The sequence below is a fragment of the Homalodisca vitripennis genome, chromosome 8, assembly GCF_021130785.1.
Source record: "Homalodisca vitripennis isolate AUS2020 chromosome 8, UT_GWSS_2.1, whole genome shotgun sequence".
Taxonomy (NCBI): Eukaryota; Metazoa; Arthropoda; class Insecta; order Hemiptera; family Cicadellidae; genus Homalodisca; species Homalodisca vitripennis.
The window spans coordinates 2,230,669-2,255,254 of record NC_060214.1 but is presented as its reverse complement, the minus strand read 5'-3'; the positions used below and the strand labels follow the sequence as shown (position 1 = coordinate 2,255,254).

General features: G+C 34.1%; 1 protein-coding gene across 1 annotated transcript in view; it reads left to right on the top strand.

Annotated features, from left to right (window-relative positions):
• Nucleotides 1-24,586, top strand: part of LOC124367183 (vacuolar protein sorting-associated protein 8 homolog) — a 48,967-nt gene that overhangs the window by 8,332 nt on the left and 16,049 nt on the right. The window contains 15 exon segments of the mRNA XM_046823833.1: nt 51-170; nt 257-370; nt 463-576; nt 669-782; nt 875-994; nt 1,081-1,131; nt 1,209-1,322; nt 1,415-1,528; nt 1,621-1,801; nt 2,761-2,956; nt 15,638-15,776; nt 17,423-17,655; nt 19,155-19,302; nt 19,304-19,315; nt 22,427-22,551. Coding sequence (XP_046679789.1) covers nt 51-170; nt 257-370; nt 463-576; nt 669-782; nt 875-994; nt 1,081-1,131; nt 1,209-1,322; nt 1,415-1,528; nt 1,621-1,801; nt 2,761-2,956; nt 15,638-15,776; nt 17,423-17,655; nt 19,155-19,302; nt 19,304-19,315; nt 22,427-22,551 — 1,895 coding nt within the window.

Below are 24,586 nucleotides of genomic sequence, written 5' to 3'. Positions count from 1 at the left end.
GGTGCTAGTGTTGTACTTGGCCACAAATACCTGTACTGTGTACGATGCAGGTGCTGGAGAGGTGCGTGTTGGCTGTGTACATTGTTGGTATAGACATAGAACAGGTGCTAGTGTTGTACTTGGCCACAAATACCTGTACTGTGTACGATGCAGGTGCTGGAGAGGTGCATGTTGGCTGTGTACATTGTTGGTATAGACATAGAACAGGTGCTAGTGTTGTACTTGGCCACAAATACCTGTACTGTGTACGATGCAGGTGCTGGAGAGGTGCGTGTTGGCTGTGTACATTGTTGGTATAGACATAGAACAGGTGCTAGTGTTGTACTTGGCCACAAATACCTGTACTGTGTACGATGCAGGTGCTGGAGAGGTGCGTGTTGGCTGTGGACATTGTCTGTATAGACATAGAACAGGTGCTAGTGTTGTACTTGGCCACAAATACGTGTACTGTGTACGATGCAGGTGCTGGAGAGGTGCGTGTTGGCTGTGGATATTGTCTGTATAGACATAGAACAGGTGCTAGTGTTGTACTTGGCCACAAATACCTGTACTGTGTACGATGCAGGTGCTGGAGAGGTGCGTGTTGGCTGTGGACATTGTCTGTATAGACATAGAACATGTGCTAGTGTTGTACTTGGCCACAAATACCTGTACTGTGTACGATGCAGGTGCTGGAGAGGTGCATGTTGGCTGTGAACATCGTTGGTATAGACATAGAACAGGTGCTAGTGTTGTACTTGGCCACAAATACCTGTACTGTGTACGATGCAGGTGCTGGAGAGGTGCGTGTTGGCTGTGTACATTGTTGGTATAGACATAGAACAGGTGCTAGTGTTGTACTTGGCCACAAATACCTGTACTGTGTACGATGCAGGTGCTGGAGAGGTGCATGTTGGCTGTGAACATTGTTGGTATAGACATAGAACAGGTGCTAGTGTTGTACTTGGCCACAAATACCTGTACTGTGTACGATGCAGGTGCTGGAGAGGTGCATGTTGGCTGTGAACATTGTTGGTATAGACATAGAACAGGTGCTAGTGTTGTACTTGGCCACAAATACCTGTACTGTGTACGATGCAGGTGCTGGAGAGGTTGCCGCGGCGTGAGGGCCTGGCCCCGGTTGTTGGCTGTGTACATTGTTGGTATAGACATAGAACAGGTGCTAGTGTTGTACTTGGCCACAAATACCTGTACTGTGTACGATGCAGGTGCTGGAGAGGTGCATGTTGGCTGTGAACATTGTTGGTATAGACATAGAACAGGTGCTAGTGTTGTACTTGGCCACAAATACCTGTACTGTGTACGATGCAGGTGCTGGAGAGGTGCGTGTTGGCTGTGTACATTGTTGGTATAGACATAGAACAGGTGCTAGTGTTGTACTTGGCCACAAATACCTGTACTGTGTACGATGCAGGTGCTGGAGAGGTGCGTGTTGGCTGTGGACATTGTCTGTATAGACATAGAACAGGTGCTAGTGTTGTACTTGGCCACAAATACCTGTACTGTGTACGATGCAGGTGCTGGAGAGGTGCGTGTTGGCTGTGGACATTGTCTGTATAGACATAGAACAGGTGCTAGTGTTGTACTTGGCCACAAATACCTGTACTGTGTACGATGCAGGTGCTGGAGAGGTGCGTGTTGGCTGTGGACATTGTCTGTATAGACATAGAACAGGTGCTAGTGTTGTGTCGACAACACGATCTCCACGATGCTCTCATATCCGTATGGAACAGAGCGATGCTGGATTACACCAGTCCCATACACGAGTTGGTGCCGCTTCTGCAGACGTTGCTCGATCAAGGTAAAGTAGCAACCTCAATATTCGGTTCTTACTCTTTGCAGTGGAAAAGGAAACTGGTAAACGTCAATCTTCCTGTTGACTGTATTACCGGTAAATGATAAGGCCGTTGTTTCTAATATTTAAGCATATAAGAAAAGTATTTGTGACTAGCAATAAGTCATGCTTATTTTATTTCAAAATAGTTCATAAAATTAGAAAATTATTATGAAAATTAAAGTTTGCTATGTATTAAAAGTAAAGATCTTTTGATAAACAGAAAATTAAATTTTTGAGAAAATGTTATAACACTTTTGCACACTAAAATTTATTAGAGAACACTATATACACTTTTAAAAATAGCCAATATGTAGAAAATGTTGCACCGGACAAGAAAATATATATTTGTATTAGAAATATTTTTCAGAAGGAAGAAAAGTTAGGTCAATAAACTATATACACGGTAGACAAAACAGAACTCGGAAGAATGCTTAGAGTATACTCTATCGATGAATACCCGAATAGACATGCAATATCCCGATCAAACATATTATACGAATGGGTGATTTGAATGCTGGCATGTCGATGCTTATCATTCATAATAGACATTCGTAGGTTTCCGCTTAGGCGGTTATCACTAGGAGGGTTGACAGACAAAGTAATTAGTACATTTATGGAAACAGGTGAGGAATCTGTGGAGGAACGGTGCTGGCACCAGTGTTTTTCCTTATAATTCAGCTTGTCTATTTGTGAATGAGTTGACAAAATATCTGATTCATGTTCAGAAAAAGTTGTCACAAACTTATGTAGCTGATTGTACTCATGATTTCAAACAGAGAATATCATAAAACATAGACAAAAAAATGTGTTGATTGAGCAAAGTAGTGTTTGTAGGCTGTGTTTAGAGATCTTTAATGGTTAACGAGAGAGCTTATTTAAAACTAAGCATGTCATGTGATTGATGTTGTCTGTGTGTGCACCAGGTGAGGTGGAACGGGGACGTTGCCTTGGAAACCGACTGCTGGTATACCTCAGCTGCTGCCTGTCAGGACGGGGATATCCCCATGGGGATCTCCCTCCCAGCTCCGTGGAGACAGTGAGGCAACAAGTATTCAAGGCCCTCTGCAGCCAGCATACTGTCAATGCCACGGACTCCGAAGTTTGCTACCCCTTCCTTAGGTAAGTTGTGGTAAATTCCAAGTATTTACAGTGTTTACACTTGGGTTTGATGTTATTAACCAATGCAGAAATAAAATTAATCCTCTATAAAAAAGATGAAGTGGCTATAGTTAAGGAAGAAGAAATAAAGTTTTTGGGTTTAACATTAGACAGTTCGCTGATATGGAATCAAGAATCAAGATCTTTATTAGTCTTTAAACACAGTACACATCTGCAATTGACTTCGTCAAAATACTTATCAGTAATAATTACGGTTATTTTTTACAACCACTCTAAAGTTTAAAATATTAATAAAATAGAGTATTTAACAAGGATAATAAATTAATAAATAATTAACAACAAGAACATTACAAATAACCATAACAAGAGAATAAAAACAACGAAAGAATGAAACGTGTCTAAAAACCCATAATAAGAAGAATAAGAATATGTTTTATTGTCGTTCAGGCTTACAAAAGCATTGACAAAGTTATTTATATTGAGCAGTATTGCCACGTCACTAACCTACTTAAATAAATAATATAAGGATATTTAAAGTTACAACAAATAAGTCAATAAATAAAAAACAGTTAAAAATGTATTACTTAATAAAATCTTAACAACTTAGTCTCTATGAAAACTAGAGATCAAAATAACAATAGAAACAATATAAGTTATACATACATAAACAAAACATAAATTTATTTATTAATAAAATTAGACATACACTTATTATAAAACGTTAATAAATAATTAAGTACAGTTGCACAGTATAAAATAAATTCTTAGTTTAAAAATTGATCACAGACAGTAAAAAAAATTCATTTTAAAGAATAAAAGGGATTGTAACCACTTATAAAATTTGTGTTTAAATATCTTCACTGAATTTTCATTTATAAGGTGAATAACCTTATTGTACACTTTAATAGACAATACAATATGACTAGATAAAGATTTGCTTAGTCTGTGATACTCAATTACTGCCTTATTCTTGTTACGAGTATTGTGGTCATGAATTTCATTTGTAAATTTTAACAAATCATGATTCTTCAAAATGAAAGTAATCAAATCAAATATATATTAATTTATGATTGTTTGCACTTCTAATTTAGTGAACAAAGGTCTACAGTGAGCTTTTGTTTCTGATTTTGTTATTACTCTAATTGCTTTTTTTTGAAGAATTAAAATTTCATCGATCCTAGAACAGTTGCCAAATAAAATTAAACCATATCGAAAAAACTGATTGAAAATAAGCATAATAAGCTGTTTTCAGATAGTGACTTGGTACACAACTTGTTAATTGTTTTAAAAGATATATAACTCTTGATAATTTTGAGGATATATAATCTATATGAGCCTGCCAACTTACCTTATTATCAATGTAGATTCCTAAAAATTTAGTCCTGGAAACCCTATCCTTGTCAATATTATTGCTGTCCATAGTTCTTAACGTAAATAACATCTTTTGAGTTTTATTTTCATTGAGCAAAAATCCATTTGTTCTGAACCAAGAAGCAGCATCTGTTATAGTGGCTTGAGATAGTAAATTAAGTTCATTCACATTATTGGCAGTATTTAGGAATGTAGTATCATCAGCATATAAAAATGATTTTGTGTTTAATGAGTTTGGCAAATCATTAATGCTAATTAAAAATAAGAGTGGTCCCAACACAGATCCTTGAGGTACTCCCCATTCAACAAAAACATCCTTGGATGTTTCACCATTAACTGAAACTGACTGCAAACGGTTTCTTAAGATAAGATTAAAAAAATTTTAGAGGTGTACCAGAAATACCATAATATTTCAACTTCAATAAAAGGTCATCATGATTTACACAATCAAAAGCCTTACTCAAGTCACAAAAAGTAACCTGAGCAAAGGCTTTATTTTCAAATGTCAAAAGAATTTCTCTTACCAGCCTGTCCACAGCATCAATTGTCGATGAATAAAAGTATGAAAATAAGAAGTATGAATAAAAGTGGGAAATATAAACTGGCTGCTTTAATAATAAAGGCTATTAGAATGTGGCAATCAGAGGATAGATCACCAGAGAGGTTGGTTCGAGAGTTTGGCTTACCAGAAAAACCACATGAAGAACTAAAACAGATCAACATCATTGAGGCAGACATGAACAGACTAATAAAGGATAAACTGTACAGACAAAAGTGTTGCCTTTGCGCATTGTGTTTCGGGAGACTTCAAAAATGACAGAAATATGAGCGCTGGTGTAGCTAAAGTTTTCAAGAGGCACTTTGGTAAACCAGATATTAGTAAGGATTATTTCAGTGATCATTTGGCTTGCCAGGTAACTGAAACCGGAGTGGCTGTATATAGTCTAATCACTAAAGATAATTATTTTCAAAAACCTAATGGTGAAGAGAGAGAGAGAGAGAGAGAGAGAGAGAGAGAGAGAAACTTTATTACATAAGCTTTGAGCTTAGAAATGGTGTCACAAGATACATTATTTTAAAATTCTCAAGTCACATCTTTAAACAGTTTTTGAGTTTGATGTCTTCAGCTTGTTAGCCTTCTATCACAGCGGGCTACAAACTCCTCAATGCTATACACAGGGTCCTCAAGCATCCACTTCTGAAGTCTTCTCTTGAGTGTCTTCGGGTTCCCGCATTTTAAGTCCACTGGAAGGAGGTTAAAAAGTCTGGATCCAGCATATGACGGCTTCTAAGAAAATCTGGAGGTTCGGTGTACAGGGAGATTGAAATTCTCACGGTTTTCGGGTGTTGTGTTGATGCACATTTGAATTTCTTGGTAAGTTGAGGGTAGTCGAAAAGGCAACAACCTCGCAGATGTAAATGGCAGCTAATGGAAGGATTTGGAGAGTTCTGAAGACATCCCTGCAACTATCTTCCCTCTGAAGGCCCCCAAGAACTCTAACAGCACGCTTTTGAAGAACAAAAACTCGCTGGGTGTTTTCCTTTGAACAATTTCCCCAGAAAATTATCCCGTACCTCAGTTGGGATTCAACAAGTGCATGATATGCTGCCCGTGTTGCATCAACTGTTCCAACACTGTTGATTCTTCTCAGGGCAAAGATGGAAGAGCTGAGCCTTTGGCAGAGGTAGTCGATGTGGGCGTCCCAACATAGTTCTTGATCCAGGATTATTCCGAGGTGTTTGGTTGACTCAGTAACCTGAATGTCTGGAGGACAGGTGATGTCATTTTTAAATTTGCCAAAGAATACCTGTTGAGTTTTGTTTTCATTGAAAACCAGGTCATTGTTGGCGCAGTATTCCATGGCTTTACTAATAGAGATAAAGTTGCTGATCTCCAGAGGCTCCAGTTCTCTGTTGCTGGTCAAGAGCACCGAGTCATCTGCAAACATGACGGTGTGGCTGTAGGTGTCCATGTATTTGGGGAGGTCTGCTGAAAAAAGTGCAAATAGGACAGGGCCCAACACAGACCCCTGGGGCACTCCTCTAGATACACCCAACAACTCCGATCTCACTACACTAGTGGTTCCCTTAACAGTATGTTTGATCTCAACTAGCTGCTGCCTGTCAGAGAGGTAGGATCCAAACCAGGCGAGTGCTGATTCAACTATACCAAAAGTTCGAAGTTTTTCTAAGATAAGCTGATGGTCAAGGCAATCAAATGCCTTGCTGAGATCCAGGAAGGCTGCGCAGACCGTGTTTCCTGCTTCTAAGCTGTCAAGGATGTGCTCTACTATATCTGCAACTGCGGTGATGGTGGATCTACCAGGTATAAAGCCGTGTTGTCCCCTTGGCAGAAGGTTGTTCTGGTGTAGATACTTCAGGAGGCGAGCCAAAATCACTTTTTCTAGTACCTTGGAAAAAGTGGGGACCAATGATATTGGTCTATAATTCCCCATCACATCAGTTTTTCCTTTTTTATGAAGAGGATAAACCTTAGCGATCTTCATGCTGCCAGGGAAGATTGCCTGAGCCAAGGATTTGTTAATAATATCAGCTAATGGTGGGACAGAGTTCCCCTTCACAAAACTTCAGGAGCCTGGAGGATATGTCATCCACGCCAGTTGATGGAGTTGGCTTTAAACTTCTTATAATGCATCGAACCTCATCAGTAGTTGTTGGATGAAACGAGACCAATCCATAATCCATAGCTGGTTGGAGGAGCTGAATAGGTAGGGTAGTTCTCTGTGAAGTGTTTGCTTTAAGCGTTTCTCCAGCTATTGACGTGAAATATTCATTGAAACAGTCCGCAACCATTTTGGGGTCTTCAACGACTCTATTCGAAACATTCAGCTTCCAGGTGATTTCTCTCGGTTCAGCACATGCTCTTCTTTCAGAATTTACAATGCTCCAGATAGCCTTGGTTTTATTGGAAGATTCTGAGATCACCTTTTCACTTGCAGCTCTCCTAGAGGATTTAAGTTTTAAATCGTAGGATTTCTTCCTCCGATTAGCTTCCAGCTTGTCACACTCTCTTCCAGTAAGCAGAAATCTGTTCTGGGCTTGGAGGAAACTGGCCTTTAGTACATCCACATCTGGATCATACTGAAATGACCTTAGTCTTGGGCGTTTGGATCGTGATTTTTTGTAGGGACATGATGCGTCTAGTGCCAATGTGAGAGTTCGGACAAGGTTTGAAAGAGATTCACTGACATCAGCTGTCTGGTAGACATTAACCCAGGATTCCTCAGCTAGAAGTGCCTTTAATTGTGACAGGTTTTGGTCACTTACTTGTCTGCGAGTGAGGATTGGTTCAGTTTTAGTTTTAGCAGGTATGTCGAGAGTGCATAGCTGGTCACTGTGGTCGGATATGTGCTCATGAATAACCTTGATACTGAAGTTTCTTGGATTTAAATTGCTGCAGACGACATCAATGGATGATTCAGAGGTACTGGTGACTCTTGTGGGTGGCAGGTTGGCTCTATGCATGTCGAAGGAGGCAAGAATGTTATTAAGGGCTCGATTTTCCTTTTCTTTAGACGTGTTGAGACTGTCAACATTCAGATCGCCAACCATGCATGTAGGGGTGTTGTTGCTCGGGAACATATCCAAGGCAGTTGAGATTCGAGTCAAGGCTTCTTCCAGAACACTTCCAGGAGGTCTATAGATGCCAAGCAGGTAAAGATGTTTCCCTCCATTAAGAGCTATTTTTATACTGGCCATCTCACAAACGAGTTCCAAGCAATGCCTCTTCATTTTCAATCTCCTCAACTTTATTGCCAAAGGATTTGTGTATGTAAATAGCGACCCCCCCTTTTTGGTGATGTTCCCTACAATAGAATGCGACGAGGTTGTAGTTTACCAGATGTGTGGTGATAATCTTAGACTGATCGAGGCCATGCTCGGTTTATGACTACTATGTTAGGAAGTAACTGATTCAGACAGTGACTAAGCCGATCGATCTTATTTCCGAGGCGGTCGACATTTTGGTGGAAAATTATAATTTTTTTCAGAGCTGAGTTTATGAAGATTCTGCTTCCTTGTGCTGGCCTCTCTTTGACCCTCTTCCTCTGAATCATTCCTAAAAAAGAGTTCCTTATTGCATGGAGTGAGCCTGCAGGTTGATTGAGTTCTACCGGGAGTCTGGTATTTTCATTTCCATTGGGAATGTAGACTTCCTTATTTGAGATTCTTCCTCTTGTTCCAGAATTTCCTCTTGTGAAATATATGATTATGCATTTCAACAACTCAAAGAGGACGTCAAGAAAAGAAATTTCAGTCAGCTGATTTGTTCGCCCATGGGATGTGTGCGAGATGGTATCAATCCAGAACATTTTTGTGCTCAAATAGTTGATTTTCAGCGTGTCACCGGAACCTCTGTAACTATTGTAACGTATGACGAAAAGGCCAGAAGAGTGTTAAGGAATGGTTTTAACACATGCCGAGTTTGTTCAACATCTGCGACATACCATCTCTGCGCTGCTGCAGAATCAAGAAAATCCTGATGTGTCAAACCCAAATATAGTATTAGAGACATCTACATCATTTGTCAATGGTGACTCCTGTGAAGTGTTGAACACAACAAAGTCTACGGACACCAAGTGCCTCAACAATGAATCGGTGGCCACTAACTTTTCAGGATGGTCTACTCCTCACAGTGCAATTAAGAAGAAAAATCTTTTCAGTGATTTTCTTTCTACTAGGGAGCATTCAGTATCTTGTTCAAGTGACAATTTAAATAGTTATGTAACCTATAATAATAGAATAAATTTTGAATTAGATCAGACAAAAAACTTGCAAGTATTACAGGCAGAGACAAATGTATAACAGACTTTAAGATTTTCCATCAGAATGCAAGGAGCTTACAACCAAAATTGAACCATTTTGAAATTTTAATTGACCAGCTAAATCCTGATATTTTACTGATAACTGAACATTGGACGAGCGATAACATTCTTGAATGCATCAAATTTAATAATGGGATGTATACATTGGCTAATTCTTTTTCTAGAACCTCAATTAAAGGTGGTGGAGCTGCAATTTTCACAAAACGTTCTGTTTCATTTGAAAAAACTTGATATAACTTCATGTGAAGGATTACTGGAAGCTACAGGAATTAAAACTAAAATAAACAATGAGAATTACATAATTATTTGTATCTAAAGGCCGCCCAATTCTGATATTGATAGTTTTATATGTAAATTATCCAAAATAGTTGACTCACTTGATTCTAGTTCTAACTGTATTCTGATGGGAGATTTTAATATTGATATTTTAGTGCACTCTAACAATAAATTTAAACTAATGACTTTTCTTAATGAATTCAATTTTAGATATCTGATAAACCAACCAACCAGAGTAACTCAGAATACACAGTCAGCTTTGGATAATATAGTAATCAATAAAAAGTTGGGCTTAAAAAAAGTAACTTCAAAAGTCATAATTACAGGATTATCAGATCACTTTGGTATCACACTTAATATTCCTATTAACGATGTAACAGAATATTTCTTAAAGCGAATACCAACAAAAGCAAGGTCTTTCAATGCAGAAAATGTACGCATACTAAATTATTTTCTTCAAAAAGAAAACTGGGATATATTGACATCAAGTTGTGATGTCAATAAGCAATATTCTAATTTTGTTGAAATATTAAATTATAATCTTGATATTTGTTGCCCAATAAAAAATAAAAATATTAAGAAACAGATTAAAGATAAAACTCAATGGATAACTAAAGAAATTACGGAGACAAAAAATGTTTTAATTTTCCTTGAATCATTCTGGGTTCAAAATCGTAATAAATTTGGAATTAAGAATCTTTTAAAAATGCAAAAGCAAAAATATGAAAGTCTGCTAAGAAAAACAAAACAAGAATATATGACAAATAAAATTTTGAATTCAAAAAACATAAATGCTGATACATGGAAAATCATAAACATAGATTTAGGAAGAAATACAAAAAATAGAGCTAACATTTCACTAAGAAGCAATGCTAATTTGATAACTGATCCCAATGTTATTGCCAGTCAGTTTAATGAATATTTTAAGGGCATCCCTGAACAATTGGCCATTAATTTTAATAATCTGAATTACTCTTTTAAGGGTAAAAGAATTGAAAGCAGCATGTTTCTTCACTCAACCTCTGAAAAAGAGATTCTTAAAATAATAAAGAACTTGAAGAATAGTTTTGCAGTTGGTTGGGACTGCATAAGTACTAATTTATTAAAGAATATTTCAGATGTTATAGCAGGACCTTTATCATCTATAATTAATACAAGTTTTGAAACAGGAATTTTCCCAGACAGTTTAAAAATTTCTAAAACTGTGCCTATTTTTAAAAACAAGGGAAACTGCTCAGAAATTATTAACTATAGACCAGTTGCACTTCTGCCTGTTATTTCTAAAGTTTTTGAGAAAGCTATTTGTAATAGGTTAATTAATTTTTTAGAAGCTAAGAGCATACTTTTTGTAAATCAGCATGGATTCATGAGGGGGAAATCCACTTTGTCAGCCATAATCAAATTTTCTTAATGAAATAATGGAAGGAATGATAAATGGTGATTTTATTTGTGGTGTGTTTCTGGATTTGCAAAAAGCTTTTGACTGTGTAAATATAAATATTTTGCTTGATAAAATTAGAAAACTACGGAATAAGAGGGACACCTCATGATTTACTGAAATCTTACTTGGTCTGTCGGAAACAGTTTGTCACCATAAAAAATGATCAGGGTGAAGTCACATCTAAAAGATCAGACATTAAGTGGGGTGTGCCTCAGGGTTCCGTTCTTGGTCCATTACTATTTTTAATATATATTAATGACATTGGAAATGTAAGTAATCCTAACCAGACAATTTTATATGCAGATGACACATCTATACTATATAAACACAAAAATTTGGAGGATTTAGAAATCATAGCAAATATACAAATTAATAATATAGTGCAATACTTTAATGAAAACTTTTTAACAGTAAATGCAAATAAATCAACAGCTCTCAATTTTACTTCAAATAAAAAATCTTCCTTTGAAATTCAAATAGCAGTTGACAATTTAGTAATACCAGAGTATGATTCTACAAAATTTCTCGGATTGATTATCGACAAAAATTTAAATTGGAATGACCATATAACTACTCTTTGTTTAAAGTTATCTAAAGCAATATTTATGATGAGAAAACTGTCTGGATTTTGCAACGAAAAAGCTCTTAAAATGGTATATTATGCATTTTTTTACTCTCAGTTGGTTTATGGTATTCAAATATGGGGAAATACATTTAAGAAGAACATTAATAAAATTTTATTAATACAAAAAAAAGCAGTACGTTATATTTCTGGTATTGGCTATAAGGATTCATGTAAACAAAAATTTCAAGAACTTCATATTATGACAGTCCCTTGTTTAGTTGTGTATAAACTTTTGCTTTATATGGCTACGTCAAACAACCTAACATATAAAAACATCCACCAATATAACACAAGGGGTGCAAACAATATTGTAACCAAAAAACTAATTTCCAAATAATATTCATTAGCAACATTATCTCTTGGACCAAAATTATGGAACACACTGCCAAATGGGTTAAGATCACTGCCATTTGGTATTTTCAAAAGACAAATTGGATTTTTCCTTTTGGAACACCCACTTTATGAAGTGGATGAGTTTTTTGGGATTAGTTATAAATTAGATAATTGTTGTTGATTTTGGGAAAATTCTTTTATCTGTATTGTAATTAGTTTTAATTAATTGATTTGTTTTAATTGATATAGTTATTTAATATATCACTTCTTTTAAAGATCTGGACGAACTGGAGGATTACATTGCTTTTAAAACTGAAATGTACAATATTGTGTTTTTCAATGTGACAATGTATGTAATCTTTACCGGTAATAAATGAGTATCATTGAGTATCGATCTTCCCTTTCTAAATCCAAACTGAGAAAATTGTAGGTAGTTATTATTTTCAAAGAAGAAGCTAACCTGATCATATACTATCAGTTCAAACAGCTTGGCTAATATAGGGATTAATGATACTGGACGATAACTCTCGGGTTCATCCCGCTCCCCTTTTTTAAAAATCGGACATATTTTTGATTTTTTTAATTTGTTTGGAAAGACACCTTCCATTAAACACTGGTTGAAACTAAACGACAGAGGTTCAGCAATAGTGTGTATTATATTTTTTAACAAATTATTAGAGATGTTGTATATATCTTTACTATCTGTATTGTTAAGCCTTTTTGTTGCATGTATAACATCATCCGCTGAAATTAATTTCCATTCAAAATGTCTATGATCAATATTAACCTTATTTACTAATTCATTAATACTTATGCTTGGTTTACTTATGCTTTGTTTAACTTCCTTAACACAATTGATAAAATAATCATTAAAAGTATCTGGTGGTAATTTAATTTTGTGATGTCTGGAGCTATTACTATTATTATTTATTATTTTCTATGCGGCCTTGCATTTATTATTACTTTTTTCAATTGTATTTGCATTGTACTTAAGCTTGGCTTCACTAATTGCATATTTATATTGCTTTTTTCAACACTGTCAACTGTGCTACAGAGTTATGTGTTCTCAGTTTACCTAAAAACAATAACTTTTCCTTCATTTTTTCAAGGTCAGTGGTATACCACTTGTTATTTACTTGTCTGGAAGAACTGGTTCCAGCTCATTTTAGGACTATAAAAAATTGTAAGAACCTCAAAATTACTTCTAATATCATTTCAAAAATCTGGTTTGCATCTTTATATGTAAACTTGAGATAAAGACTATTCCAGTCAAATGAGACAAGGCTGTCTATTAAATCTAACACAGCAGAGTTAGGTAATACAAACTTAAGATAATCTGTTTGCATACAAGTTAAATTATTAAAACTTAAATCTATACAATTAATACAAAGTAACAAACCAACATGATCCGAGTATGGAAAATCAAAAAAGTTACAAAACTCTAACTGATGTCTAGCACAGTTAATAAAAATATAGTATATAATACATATCACTAGTATCACAGGAAAAGTATTCATTGACACAATAAAATGCTTTTTCTTTTAACTAGCCATTAATTACAGACTTAAACCTATCAATACTTACTAACCAAGCTCCTTCTGGCAATTTATTAAAAAGTTTTATTTCCATATAAATGTGACTTTTCTTAGTTTTTTTCTAGTCTAATTGGTGGTAAGTCAAGCTTATATAAGTTTCTTGTATTATAATTGTGAATATTTCCTCTAATTTGATATTCATTTAAATTTTCTTTAACTTTCATGAGACAATAAAAAATATATATACAAGGCAATGTCATAATGTGAAATTCTTTAAAAATAGGCAAACACGTCTCTCTGTCTGGTACCCCTTTAATTATTCTAAGAGTTTTCTTCTGCCATATAAAAGCTTTATTAGATACTCTGCTGTTACCCCATAAATTGACACCGTATATCAAATGTGTGTGAAAAAAAGCGTAGTAAGGTATAATGAGCATTTCGTTACTAACACAGAACTTAAGCTTACGAAGTAAAAATACAACTCTAGCTAACTTTTTACAAACATTTTGTACATGGCAATCCCAATTTTACTTAAGGCAGTGCATATATATATATATGAAACTATAATGTCAGTGATGAATCGTGCTCATAGCTTAGGCAAAAGTGTTGAGAACCATAGTTATAATACTAGAAATAATAAGGCAGTAGTTCAATATAACTTACATTTTTTTGTGCAAAAAAACCAATATACCTTGGAGTTAAATTTTTTAATTTACTGCCAAGCAAATAAAATTAATAGAAAATAATAAATTATTTAAAAATTCACTTAAAAGCTACCTGACTGACCTGCCGTTGTACTCCTTTTCTGCATTTTATACAGTCCATAATAGCTTTTACTACAGTTAAAATTATGTTGTATTAGATTTATTTAGATACTAATGTAAAGCCTATTTAGTAAACTTAACCGTTTACTTTCCCAGTCATGTGACACCTTCATGTACACCATGTGTAACAACTGAATAATAATATATTCTGATACTGATTATAATATATATTATAATTATAATTATAATATTTATAACTAATATAACTAACTACTAATATAATATAATATATAACTAATATAACTAACTAATTATAACTAATAATTATAATTATTAGAATTATAATTATATTATAATCATATAATTTTTAGCAAATGAATGAATAGAACGTTTTATTAAAAGCATAATTAAAATATCTATATAATCTATATACATTTTTAAATATTAGTTACTTTAAAAAGAAATATGAAGACAAAAATATAATCTTAATTAATAGAAGTGAATCTACAGAAAGAGGGTGTATAAATGTAAATTATATCAATATGAGTGGTTTGAAATGGACTTAATTGTTTAACAATTTGAGGGTTCAAACTCATTTGGAATAATCAAGTCAGTTTCCCTCAGTTATAAGTTACTGTCCAAACTTTATTGCGGGTTTTGAACATATTCAAAATAAGGTTATAATGTTTTATTTATCAATTTTAATACAGAAAGTGAGGTAAGTAAATCATTGGCTAAATTGAAAATATTCGATTAAAAATTATATCTTCCATGTGACTTTTATGACATATTTTACCCTTCCCTCGCGGCAAACGGATATGTCCGTTATGCGTGATTTTGACTGAAACGCAGTAAACGGATATATCCTTCAAAGTCTATTTTGTGTTATTTAATAAATTGTAGTTGCCGTGGAATCTGCTAGAGTTCAAGGGAGTTTGAATACTTGTTCCGAAAAGCAGATGTTACAGTTTGGACCTCATTGGCGCGTCGCAGTGGTGTGGAGGGCGTGGCTTTGTCCCTCGTGGCATGATTTAGCCTCAGTCTGTGGCGAACCATTACGCGGTAAACGGATATATCCCGGCACGGCATATTTTAGTGTTTAACGCTGTTTTGCCATATTTCCTTATTTACTGTCCGTGTTACTGTTGTATTTAGCATTATTTATTTAGCATTAGTTTTTTGTAAAAAATATTAATTTTACCTTATTGAAAATATTGTTAGAAATTCAAGTAAAGAAGTTGTTTTTTCAATTTTTTGTAAAATTTGTTAAAAAATATAGGGGTCTGATTATTTTGTGATACTGTATTATTTTTTATTCCTAATAGCCACCACTAACTAAAAAAAAATCAGAGTTGGTAAAATGTAGAAATATATTTTTTAAAAAGTTAATTACGCGTTATGAGTCAAAATTGAAAGATAAATTCCGCGTGGGAAGGGTTAAGATTGCGGAAATCGATTTTATATAGTGTAACACTTGTCTGTCTGATTCTAGAATTCTGCTGCAGTTTGATACTCGCGAGTTCCTGAATGCTTTGGCGATTGCGTTCGAAGATCCTCAATTTTCATCACAACTGCGTCAGAGATTGGTCAACATCCTGATTCAAGTTATGGTGGAGGGGGAGGGTTTTGCTGTGAGTAAATACCCAAGTGATTACAATTGAAAATATGTTCTTATTACAAATCTGTAAAAATCAACAGATGTGATAAGAAACTGAGTTAAGAGTGTTGAATGGCCAAGGCATATACAAGGATTGGTGAACATTTGACTTTTTATTAATTTGGTATTTCCGATCTAGTACCAATTTGCTAAATACATTTTGCTGAAATACAGGGTCTGTTTTTCGTTTGTTATTGTCAAGAATGATTTTCTAACAAAATTGTTTTTTTTTTTTTTTTTTCCTTGGGGCGGCCTACTGCCATGCACTTAAGCCTCAAGGGCCTTTTGCGCACCCCGAAAACACCATGAGGACTACCAGTCTACAACTTCAGCAGTTCAACAAACCGCCGAAAACAACCTATCAAGTCCTCCTGGGCAAACTCGCCACCCCTGTTCAAGCTACCAAAGATGGCATACCGCTCTCTTGCTATTGCTGGGCAATCAAAGAGCAGGTGCTCAGCAGTCTCCTCCTGCTCATTACACCTTCCACAGAGCGGATCCTCCTGAAGGATACCAACTCTGTGTAGATGCTTCTTCAGGTGACCATGCCCCGTAATGAGACCAATGACCTTGGAAGACATTGATCTGTTTAATGAGAGAAGGTCCGAGGCCACCTTGGAGGAAGGTGACTGTAATACCATTCTACTCACTCTCAAACCCGGATGCAACCTCCACCTTCTCCCATGCTCCGCACGAATCCATTTCGAGACAACCCTAGAGGATTCACACCTTGGAACACCGCAGAATGGTTGAGGGCCCGTCATAATTGTTGCTGAGCCCTGGTTGGCCAGGGCATCAGCTCTTTCGTTCCCAGAAATCCCCTCATGACCAGGAACCCAACAAACGGTTACATTGTTGATTCAAAACATTTTCGGTGAAATTTTTCCTTTTTTCCTTCTTTAAAACACTAAAAAAAACCTCATCTCTGTGTACTTAAATTGTAATTTTATTTATATTGCGATGTTCATTTTATCTAATGGGCTAGTTAAATAAATTTTATGCAGTCAATAGTAGAGTATATAATTTTTAGTAGCATACAAAACCTTTTAACAGTATTTAAAGTATAAAAACGCAATGTTTAAACAAATTTTATATCACAAGTATTTTTGTGTATTAACTTCTGTCTATGTGTTCATTATTAAACGTTTTAAGACAAATCAGTATAAATGCTCTACAATTATTTTTGCTATTGTTATTTCATTATAATTTCAAAATAAAATAAGTTGTTTTTTTAAAAGTATTTTAAGAATAAGTAAATATAATATTAAGCAAATTAATGAATAGAACATTTTATTAAAAGCATAACTAAAATATCTATATAATCTATATAAATTTTTAACTGAAACACTACAAATTTATTAATTTGGTCTTAGGATTCTGGGAAATACCGTGTTGTCACATATTTACTGGGAGCAAAAGGGTTAAAGTTCACATGTATGCCTCGAAGAACTCAAGTTTTTATTTTCCTAAGCAGGCAGAATGAGAGTCCTGAAGTATCTAGAACTTACATTCTGACACATCTAATTCTGCACCAGTGATAATGTTTGAGAGTAATTGATACACATCAGTGTTGCCAACTATTATATATTTAATAACATGGTTTATTTCCTCTGTCGTCAGTCAACGCAGGTGGGGTGGCTCTTCACGTTTCTTGCCAGTCAGCTGTCGCGCTCGCACTGTGTGCTCCGCGTGGACACCAAGCTGTTTGAGCGCGTGGTGGCACATCTCACTGCGCCAGGCCAGGACAGCACTCACAGCGAGCGCCAAGCTGCGTTCAGTCAGCTGATGGCGGCCGGAGGGCTGGCACATTACACTCACCAGGACCTGCTCGCGCTCGCACGCTCGGCAGAGTTGTAAGTAGCTATCGGCGGTTTCAGACGGTGATTGCGTTTCATTAACCTATCGCCATTCATAGTTGGTGCAACTGTTTATGGTACCAATATATTTAACTCTATCAATCCCGGCCATTTTTTGCAAAATATCCTCAAAAACTCCTTTTAATTTAAATTACTGAAATGTATTTGCTTAAATTACTACTATTATTTTGCTCATTTCTGTAAAAGATTAGTTTTTCGTAAAAAATTATAATTAAACATTTAATTTATTCAGTACGAAATATATTAAATTAGGCAATAATTACTGTGTTAAATATACTCACTCATGCAATTTTTTGTGCTAAAATAACTTTTTATACATTTTTTTCTAACATTTTTACATTTTATTAGTTTTTTTTACATATTAAAAAATAGTAAGTACATGTTTATTTTATACAATTGTACAGTTAAAAATGAGCAACCCCTCTGTATATGATTAATTTGTCTCAGTGAATAAATAAAATATAGAACGTTTTAAAATTTATACGTATTTGAAGAATTGAAAAATTATTTAAGATTATTAGTAAAAGTCAAACTACATTGGTTTGACATTGAATAAAACACTGAAATTAAAGAAATATAAACATATAAAGTAAAATACTGAAATAACTAAGTAATAAAGCCAAATGACAATGCAATGCTCACTCAACAATAAAACTGCGTAGTTAGTTGTCATTTACAGCTGATTTACAAATAAAAATATAGCAAGTTGCAACATCACTGGTTATAATGTTCTATAGCATTTGTAAAATACTGTATAAATTTTACTTTACAACTTTGTTACAAAGATAAAATCTTTGTGAACATGTTGCCGTAGTGCAAGTGTCAGTTTTATTTTAACACGATTAATTTGTGACGTCCGCGCATGCGGACGTTGGGATCGAAAGGGTTAAATTAAGATTGCCTCATGATTGACAATTTTACTCACATGCAAAATATGTTCTGGTACGATCTGGCAGTGCTTGCTGGAATAGAATAAAGGCCGAAATAGAAAAATAGAATAAAAACATTATACTCTAGTATATATTTTACAAATATTTAGTATGTTTTACTAGTTATAATAAAAAAAAAACTTACAAAATGACTAAGTAACTACTTTTTTACCTGCTGAACATTTTTTAAGTATCTGTCACTTTAAAATCCAAAAGAAATATGCTCTAGTACAAGCAGCAAGATTTTTGCACTTGTACATCATACGGACATGTGTAGCCTCACAGTAACTGAGCCGAGCCCACACCGACACTCGGCCGTTTCACGTGTTGGGCGCGGTGCGGGTATGTGTGTCCCGACCTTAAATTGAATTGAAGAGGTTAATCCAAGTAAACATATGATACATTTTAATGATTATCTTTTTCTTCTGTCTGTTTATTTATTCCCCCATCCCTCCAGTTTTCGATCCCTTCATGAGAGTCAATCTCCATGTACTCCATGTAGTCAACATCCTGTACTCGGTACTACCTTCTAGTGTGGTGTTACAGCTATCAGGTGTGCGCCACTCTACACGAGCGTAGGGGCGAACACCGGCAGGTACTCAAGTGCTATCTGCTGGACAACGGCAGGAAACACAGGGTGTTCAACTACATAGAGCAGTCTTCGCACAAGTCCGACCTGCAGTCCGCGGTTTCTCGACAACATTGACGTCAGTATTCATTCTCATCCACTTATGGATTATGATTAATTATTTTAAACAAAAATTTTTATTCCAAAAATAAATTTGGATGCATATAATTAAACCATAAAAAAATAAGTGGATGACTAAAATTCTGTGACACGATATAATGGAATAAATTGGTTTGAGATTAACACGTTGACTATGGACAAAAATTAAGGTGGTCATGACTTTGAAATGTACATAAGTTCCATAATCAAACCCAGTGGTCCTGGTGAATCAATTCTGTTACTCTGCCACAAGAACACACCTATTAACATTTGTTTGGTTCTAAAATTTGAATAAAACTGTGATATTTTCCATTTTTGTAAAGTTTATTTATTGTTCTACAATACTGTGGTATTATAAAACTCGTTAGGCTTACGAGGTTTATGCAGGTGATTTACTAATTTGCATTTATTTAAATAATAGGCCTTATAAAATTTATAAGAAAATGTGTTTGATAAAAACCTATTGGTAACTACGAAACTTATAGTTGAAATCTATTTTTGTTTATAATACTTCTCTAGCTGATTACAATAGTTATGGGATAAAAAGGGCAAAGGTTGGAAGGAATATTGATAAAAACATGTATATAATTGTTAAAAAGACAATACTACTGCCGATAGATTATAGCAGCACAAAGCATTTCAACATAGAGCGTAGAGACACAGCCGTTGTACTTTAAGACCAGGCTTCTCGTCGCGGTGTCTCGAGGCGTGTGGCCGAGCAAGGGTTAATCAAAACGAACCTAAAAAAAACAAACTGTCAAGGGACCTGTGTACTTTTGAACACCTCCTGTACTTTTAAAATAGACAGTATGTTTTAATATACATAAATACGCTATCTTACGTTAGTTTGTTACAAATAACTACGAGAGAAAACGAAAACCTTGAAAACTAACTTTTAGGGTCCACTGATTGGAAGAACACGTTAAAGTACACATAATTAGATAGTTTTGATCGTACTGAAATCTTTCTCAACCAGTAGAGAGCATTCTAGTTAATTTTGGTGAACAAGAATGCTATTATACTAGTTGTAAAAGACTGCAGTGCAATTGAAAATTTCTAATTATGTGTACTTTTAATCAGTGGACCCTAGAAGATAGTTTTCAACATGTCTGCAAATCAACTAGTAACATCCATAGCTTTCAGCCTTATTAATTATAACCCAACTAGGAGTCGATACTGTATAACTTAGACTCTTGAACAGCATATTAATATTTATAAATTAATTTTTTGAATGGGAGGGTTCGCAGAAAATATATTTGAATTCAGATTATAAATCAAATTTTTGATACAAACTTTGGAATCAAAACAAAGTAATAAAATAATTTTTGATAAAAATAATAATTTTTGACAAAAATAATTATTAACAAATATATGTGTTTACTTACTTTATTTACTTACTACAAAGTATCAAAAAAATGGTATGCTTAATTTCCAAATATTAGTTAAATGTGCTATTACAGTTAAATAATTTAAGTAGATTTCATTGACTATTATCAACCAATAAGAAGTTTAATGATTGTGGCTGTTTGCATTTATGCAACAGTTTTATCCAGACTATTTTTCCCTACGTATCAAAAAAAGCAAGGTTTTTGAAAATATTAAGCAAATTTAACCAACTTTTACACTTACACATTTGTTGATATGTTTTAAGGTCTTGCGATGGTAGCTGTTTAAAGTTTAGAAAAGAAAATGAATAGATATCATGGAGTAAAACGGAAAAGCGGTTTACAGCAATGTTTGTTTTTAAACGTTTTTATACATCTTGTAAGGTTTCATAAGGCATTCATGGAAATGAAAAAGCAAATATCCTCTCCAAAAAGGGAGCGGAGCCCATTATGGTGGGGCCTGAGCCAGGGATAGCTTTCTCCAACAGCATAGCTCTTTTAAATTATTGGGAAAAGAGGGTAAGAAACTATAATTGGAGTAGGGCCTCAGGATTAAGACAATCTAAAAAGTTTATCTCTCCTAATGCTAAAGGGTGGGAATCTTTTCTAGTTCAGAGTAAGGAGGATATAAGAATGATATTAGGGATGTTGACAGGGCATGACCCCCTAAGAAAACATCTTACGAAGGTGAGCCTTAGCCAGACTGATGAATGCAGACTCTGCTGAGAAGAGGAGGAATCAGCAGAGCATATTTGGCTAAACTATCGTGCCTTATCAAAAATTCAGAAAAAATTCCTAGGGGCATATCTCCTCAGCCCTATGGACATCAGAGAACAGGAGCCCTCAAATCAGATCAGCTTCTTGAAAAGTCTCAGATTCTGAGGATATAAATACAAGTTAGGGAGGCGCAAAGGTCGTTTTAGGACTAACTGCGGAGACAATCGTCTCTTTCCCTCGGGATAAAAATACGGTTTCATTAAGATAGTGGGTATAAAAATGTTGAGAAAAATTCAGTAATATGGCTGAAATACAAGATTGCACATTAACATCTAATCATTACAAGTGAATATGTTTAAAACATAATTTCTAAGTATTTGCAACCAAACAAAGTTTATGGATATAGAGACATCGTATGCAGTGGATGAATGTATCCATATCCTTACTCAGTAATATTTTATATTTGTTTCTTCTGTTTGAATAGTTGTTTTTGTTGTTGTTATTGTTATCCTTGAATATTTATTTATTGTTGTTAGGATTAAGTTATTTTTTATAAATGTTAATTAATTATTGCTATTGTTTTTCTTGAGAAATTTTGGTATGTTAATTTGAAATTTGTATTTATTATTTTTTATATTGTAACTGCATTATTGGTGAGGTGTTTACTCTTGTAATAAAACTGCATGGACTTGACCACAAATTAATTTAAAGCATAAAATAAGTAATTAGTATATCTAGTGAAATGGAGACAAACCCAATAGGGTTTTTGCATTTAAGAATAAAATGATTTGTAATTGCTGTCATTTCAAAGAATAAATAAATAAAAAAAAAAATATCGTATAAACAATTTCACAATTGGATAAATCTCTTTGTGTGTAACTATAGCAGTTAGTAAATAGTGAACAAAAGCCATTGTTTCAGAGGTTTTGTATAATGTAGCATTGTGTTTCCAAATTGTCCAACTATCCGTGTTGTATACTCTCCCGCAGGGTCTGTTGGACATAGACGCGACAGAGACAGGCCACATGGTGCAGAGACATTTCTCCCAGATCATTCCTGACATTGTCCCTCTTCTGTCGGACAAGCAGCTCTACCTGTTCCTCAAGGGTGTTCTGTAAGTATGAGCAGTAATATCTCGTTACATGTAGCAAGGGTCTAAACAATTAATCATCAGGAATAGTGTAGATTGTTTTTATAAGGCTTGATCTGACAGTGTATAGCTCCTTCTTCTGGTTTCCTTTTGAATTTCAGTACATTTGTTTCCCATCAAACCCTCTCTATAAGACTTGTCAAAATGAGCAAAATAGGATGAAGCAGAGCAACAGTTACTTCAAAAAACTATTTTATTTCGTTCTTGGTTTATTGTTCAACTTGATTGTCACACAGAAGGAAAATAGTGTAATAAGAATGAATATATAATAATAAACATTTTAACACTTTTTATATATTTTATTTGTACAATGTACATTTCAAATTCAACAAATTTGTCATCAGGTACATGTAGGTTAAGGTAAATGGAGTAAATAAATAATTGAAACCAAACTTTAATATGTGTTTAATTACCTTGGTGGCTAAATATTTGTACTTAATTTTATGTGTGATTAATTTATATTGTTCAAAGTCTACTCAATAATACATTTTTTGTTAGAAAATCTTTGTCATTTAATAGTACATTAGGATTGATTTTGGCACTTTTGTAAATTTCAAAATGTTCTAAAGTTGACAATAGGTGATATTTTTGCATGTATATAAAATTTCAAGATTGTTTTTAATCTTTGTGTATGTATGGACGGTTTCATTTAAATGGTCAGCATATTTTGAATTTGATGATGTCTTCAACGATTTTATATGTTTCATTAAATCTAATTTTGAAGGATCGGCTGGTTTGTCCAATATAGTGGTTTTGACAATCATTGCAATTTAATTTGTAAACTCCACTATTGTTAAATTTTGCAATTGAGAAATTGCAGGCGTTTAAAGAAATTTAGTCAATTTTGTGATCAGGTCCTTTTATAAACAGTATGAGATAAAAATATGAAAGTTTTTCATTATGTATAACACCTATAGCTGTAGAAAACGACATGATTTTTATTTCTTTATGATTGTACAGTTCATTATTCTCTTTGTTGCTACTGTTGTTAGGTTATTATGTAGGCTACTTGTTTATAATTTATTGTTGTGTTGTGAAATAGGCGATCCTCGTTCAAATAATATACGTGAACTATTGGATAGTGAAAATATTAGTTCTGATGATGGAAGTGACATATCGGCAAATGAAGTGCATGATGGTATTTCTTTATCAGATTTGTTGTCAGGTAGTCTGGATGATTATAAACCGGTGGAATGTGAGTTGGGTTGTGAACAAATTAAATTGATATAATGGCAGTGACAACAATTCATCATTATCTGATATTCCTCTTGCCCAAAGAATTCATCAAACACCAATAGATGCGTACTGCCAATAAAGTAGTACATACTTTAAATTTTTATCAAAAAACCTTTTTGTGTTGTAAATAAGCATAATATATATATATATATATATATATATATATATTATATATATATATATATATATTATAACTTGCAGGCGCTTTCAAAACTAAGCGTAATTTACTTAAATTTACTTTAATTTACTTATACTATATTGTATATATATATATACAATATATATATATAAAAATGAATGTTTGTGTGTTTGTCCTTTATAGACTCAGAAACTATTTGACCGATCATTATGAAAATTTGTATGTATTTGTATTTTTCCACGTAGAAGGTTTATATGCTCTAAATCAGATAATAAGAAACAACCTTCCAGACCAATAGTTTTTAATTTTGAATGGTTTATTATTTATGGTTGGAAAGTGAAGCTGAGTCATATGGCCGGTTTGCTGTGACATGGTATAACCAAGTTTGCCTGTTAATTGAATACCTTATCTAGCACTGATAAGCTATCTTAACCATCAAGTATAATAGCTTAGTGGAAAGAGTCTCCGCTTGGCAACCTAGAGGTACTGGGTTCAAATCTGACCTCAAGCTAATCTTTTTGCTTGATAAATCTAATTGAGCTAATATTACTTAGTGATTTTTATTTTATTTTATTGAACTGACAAAATAAATACTATCTATTTGACAATACAATTTTAACATTT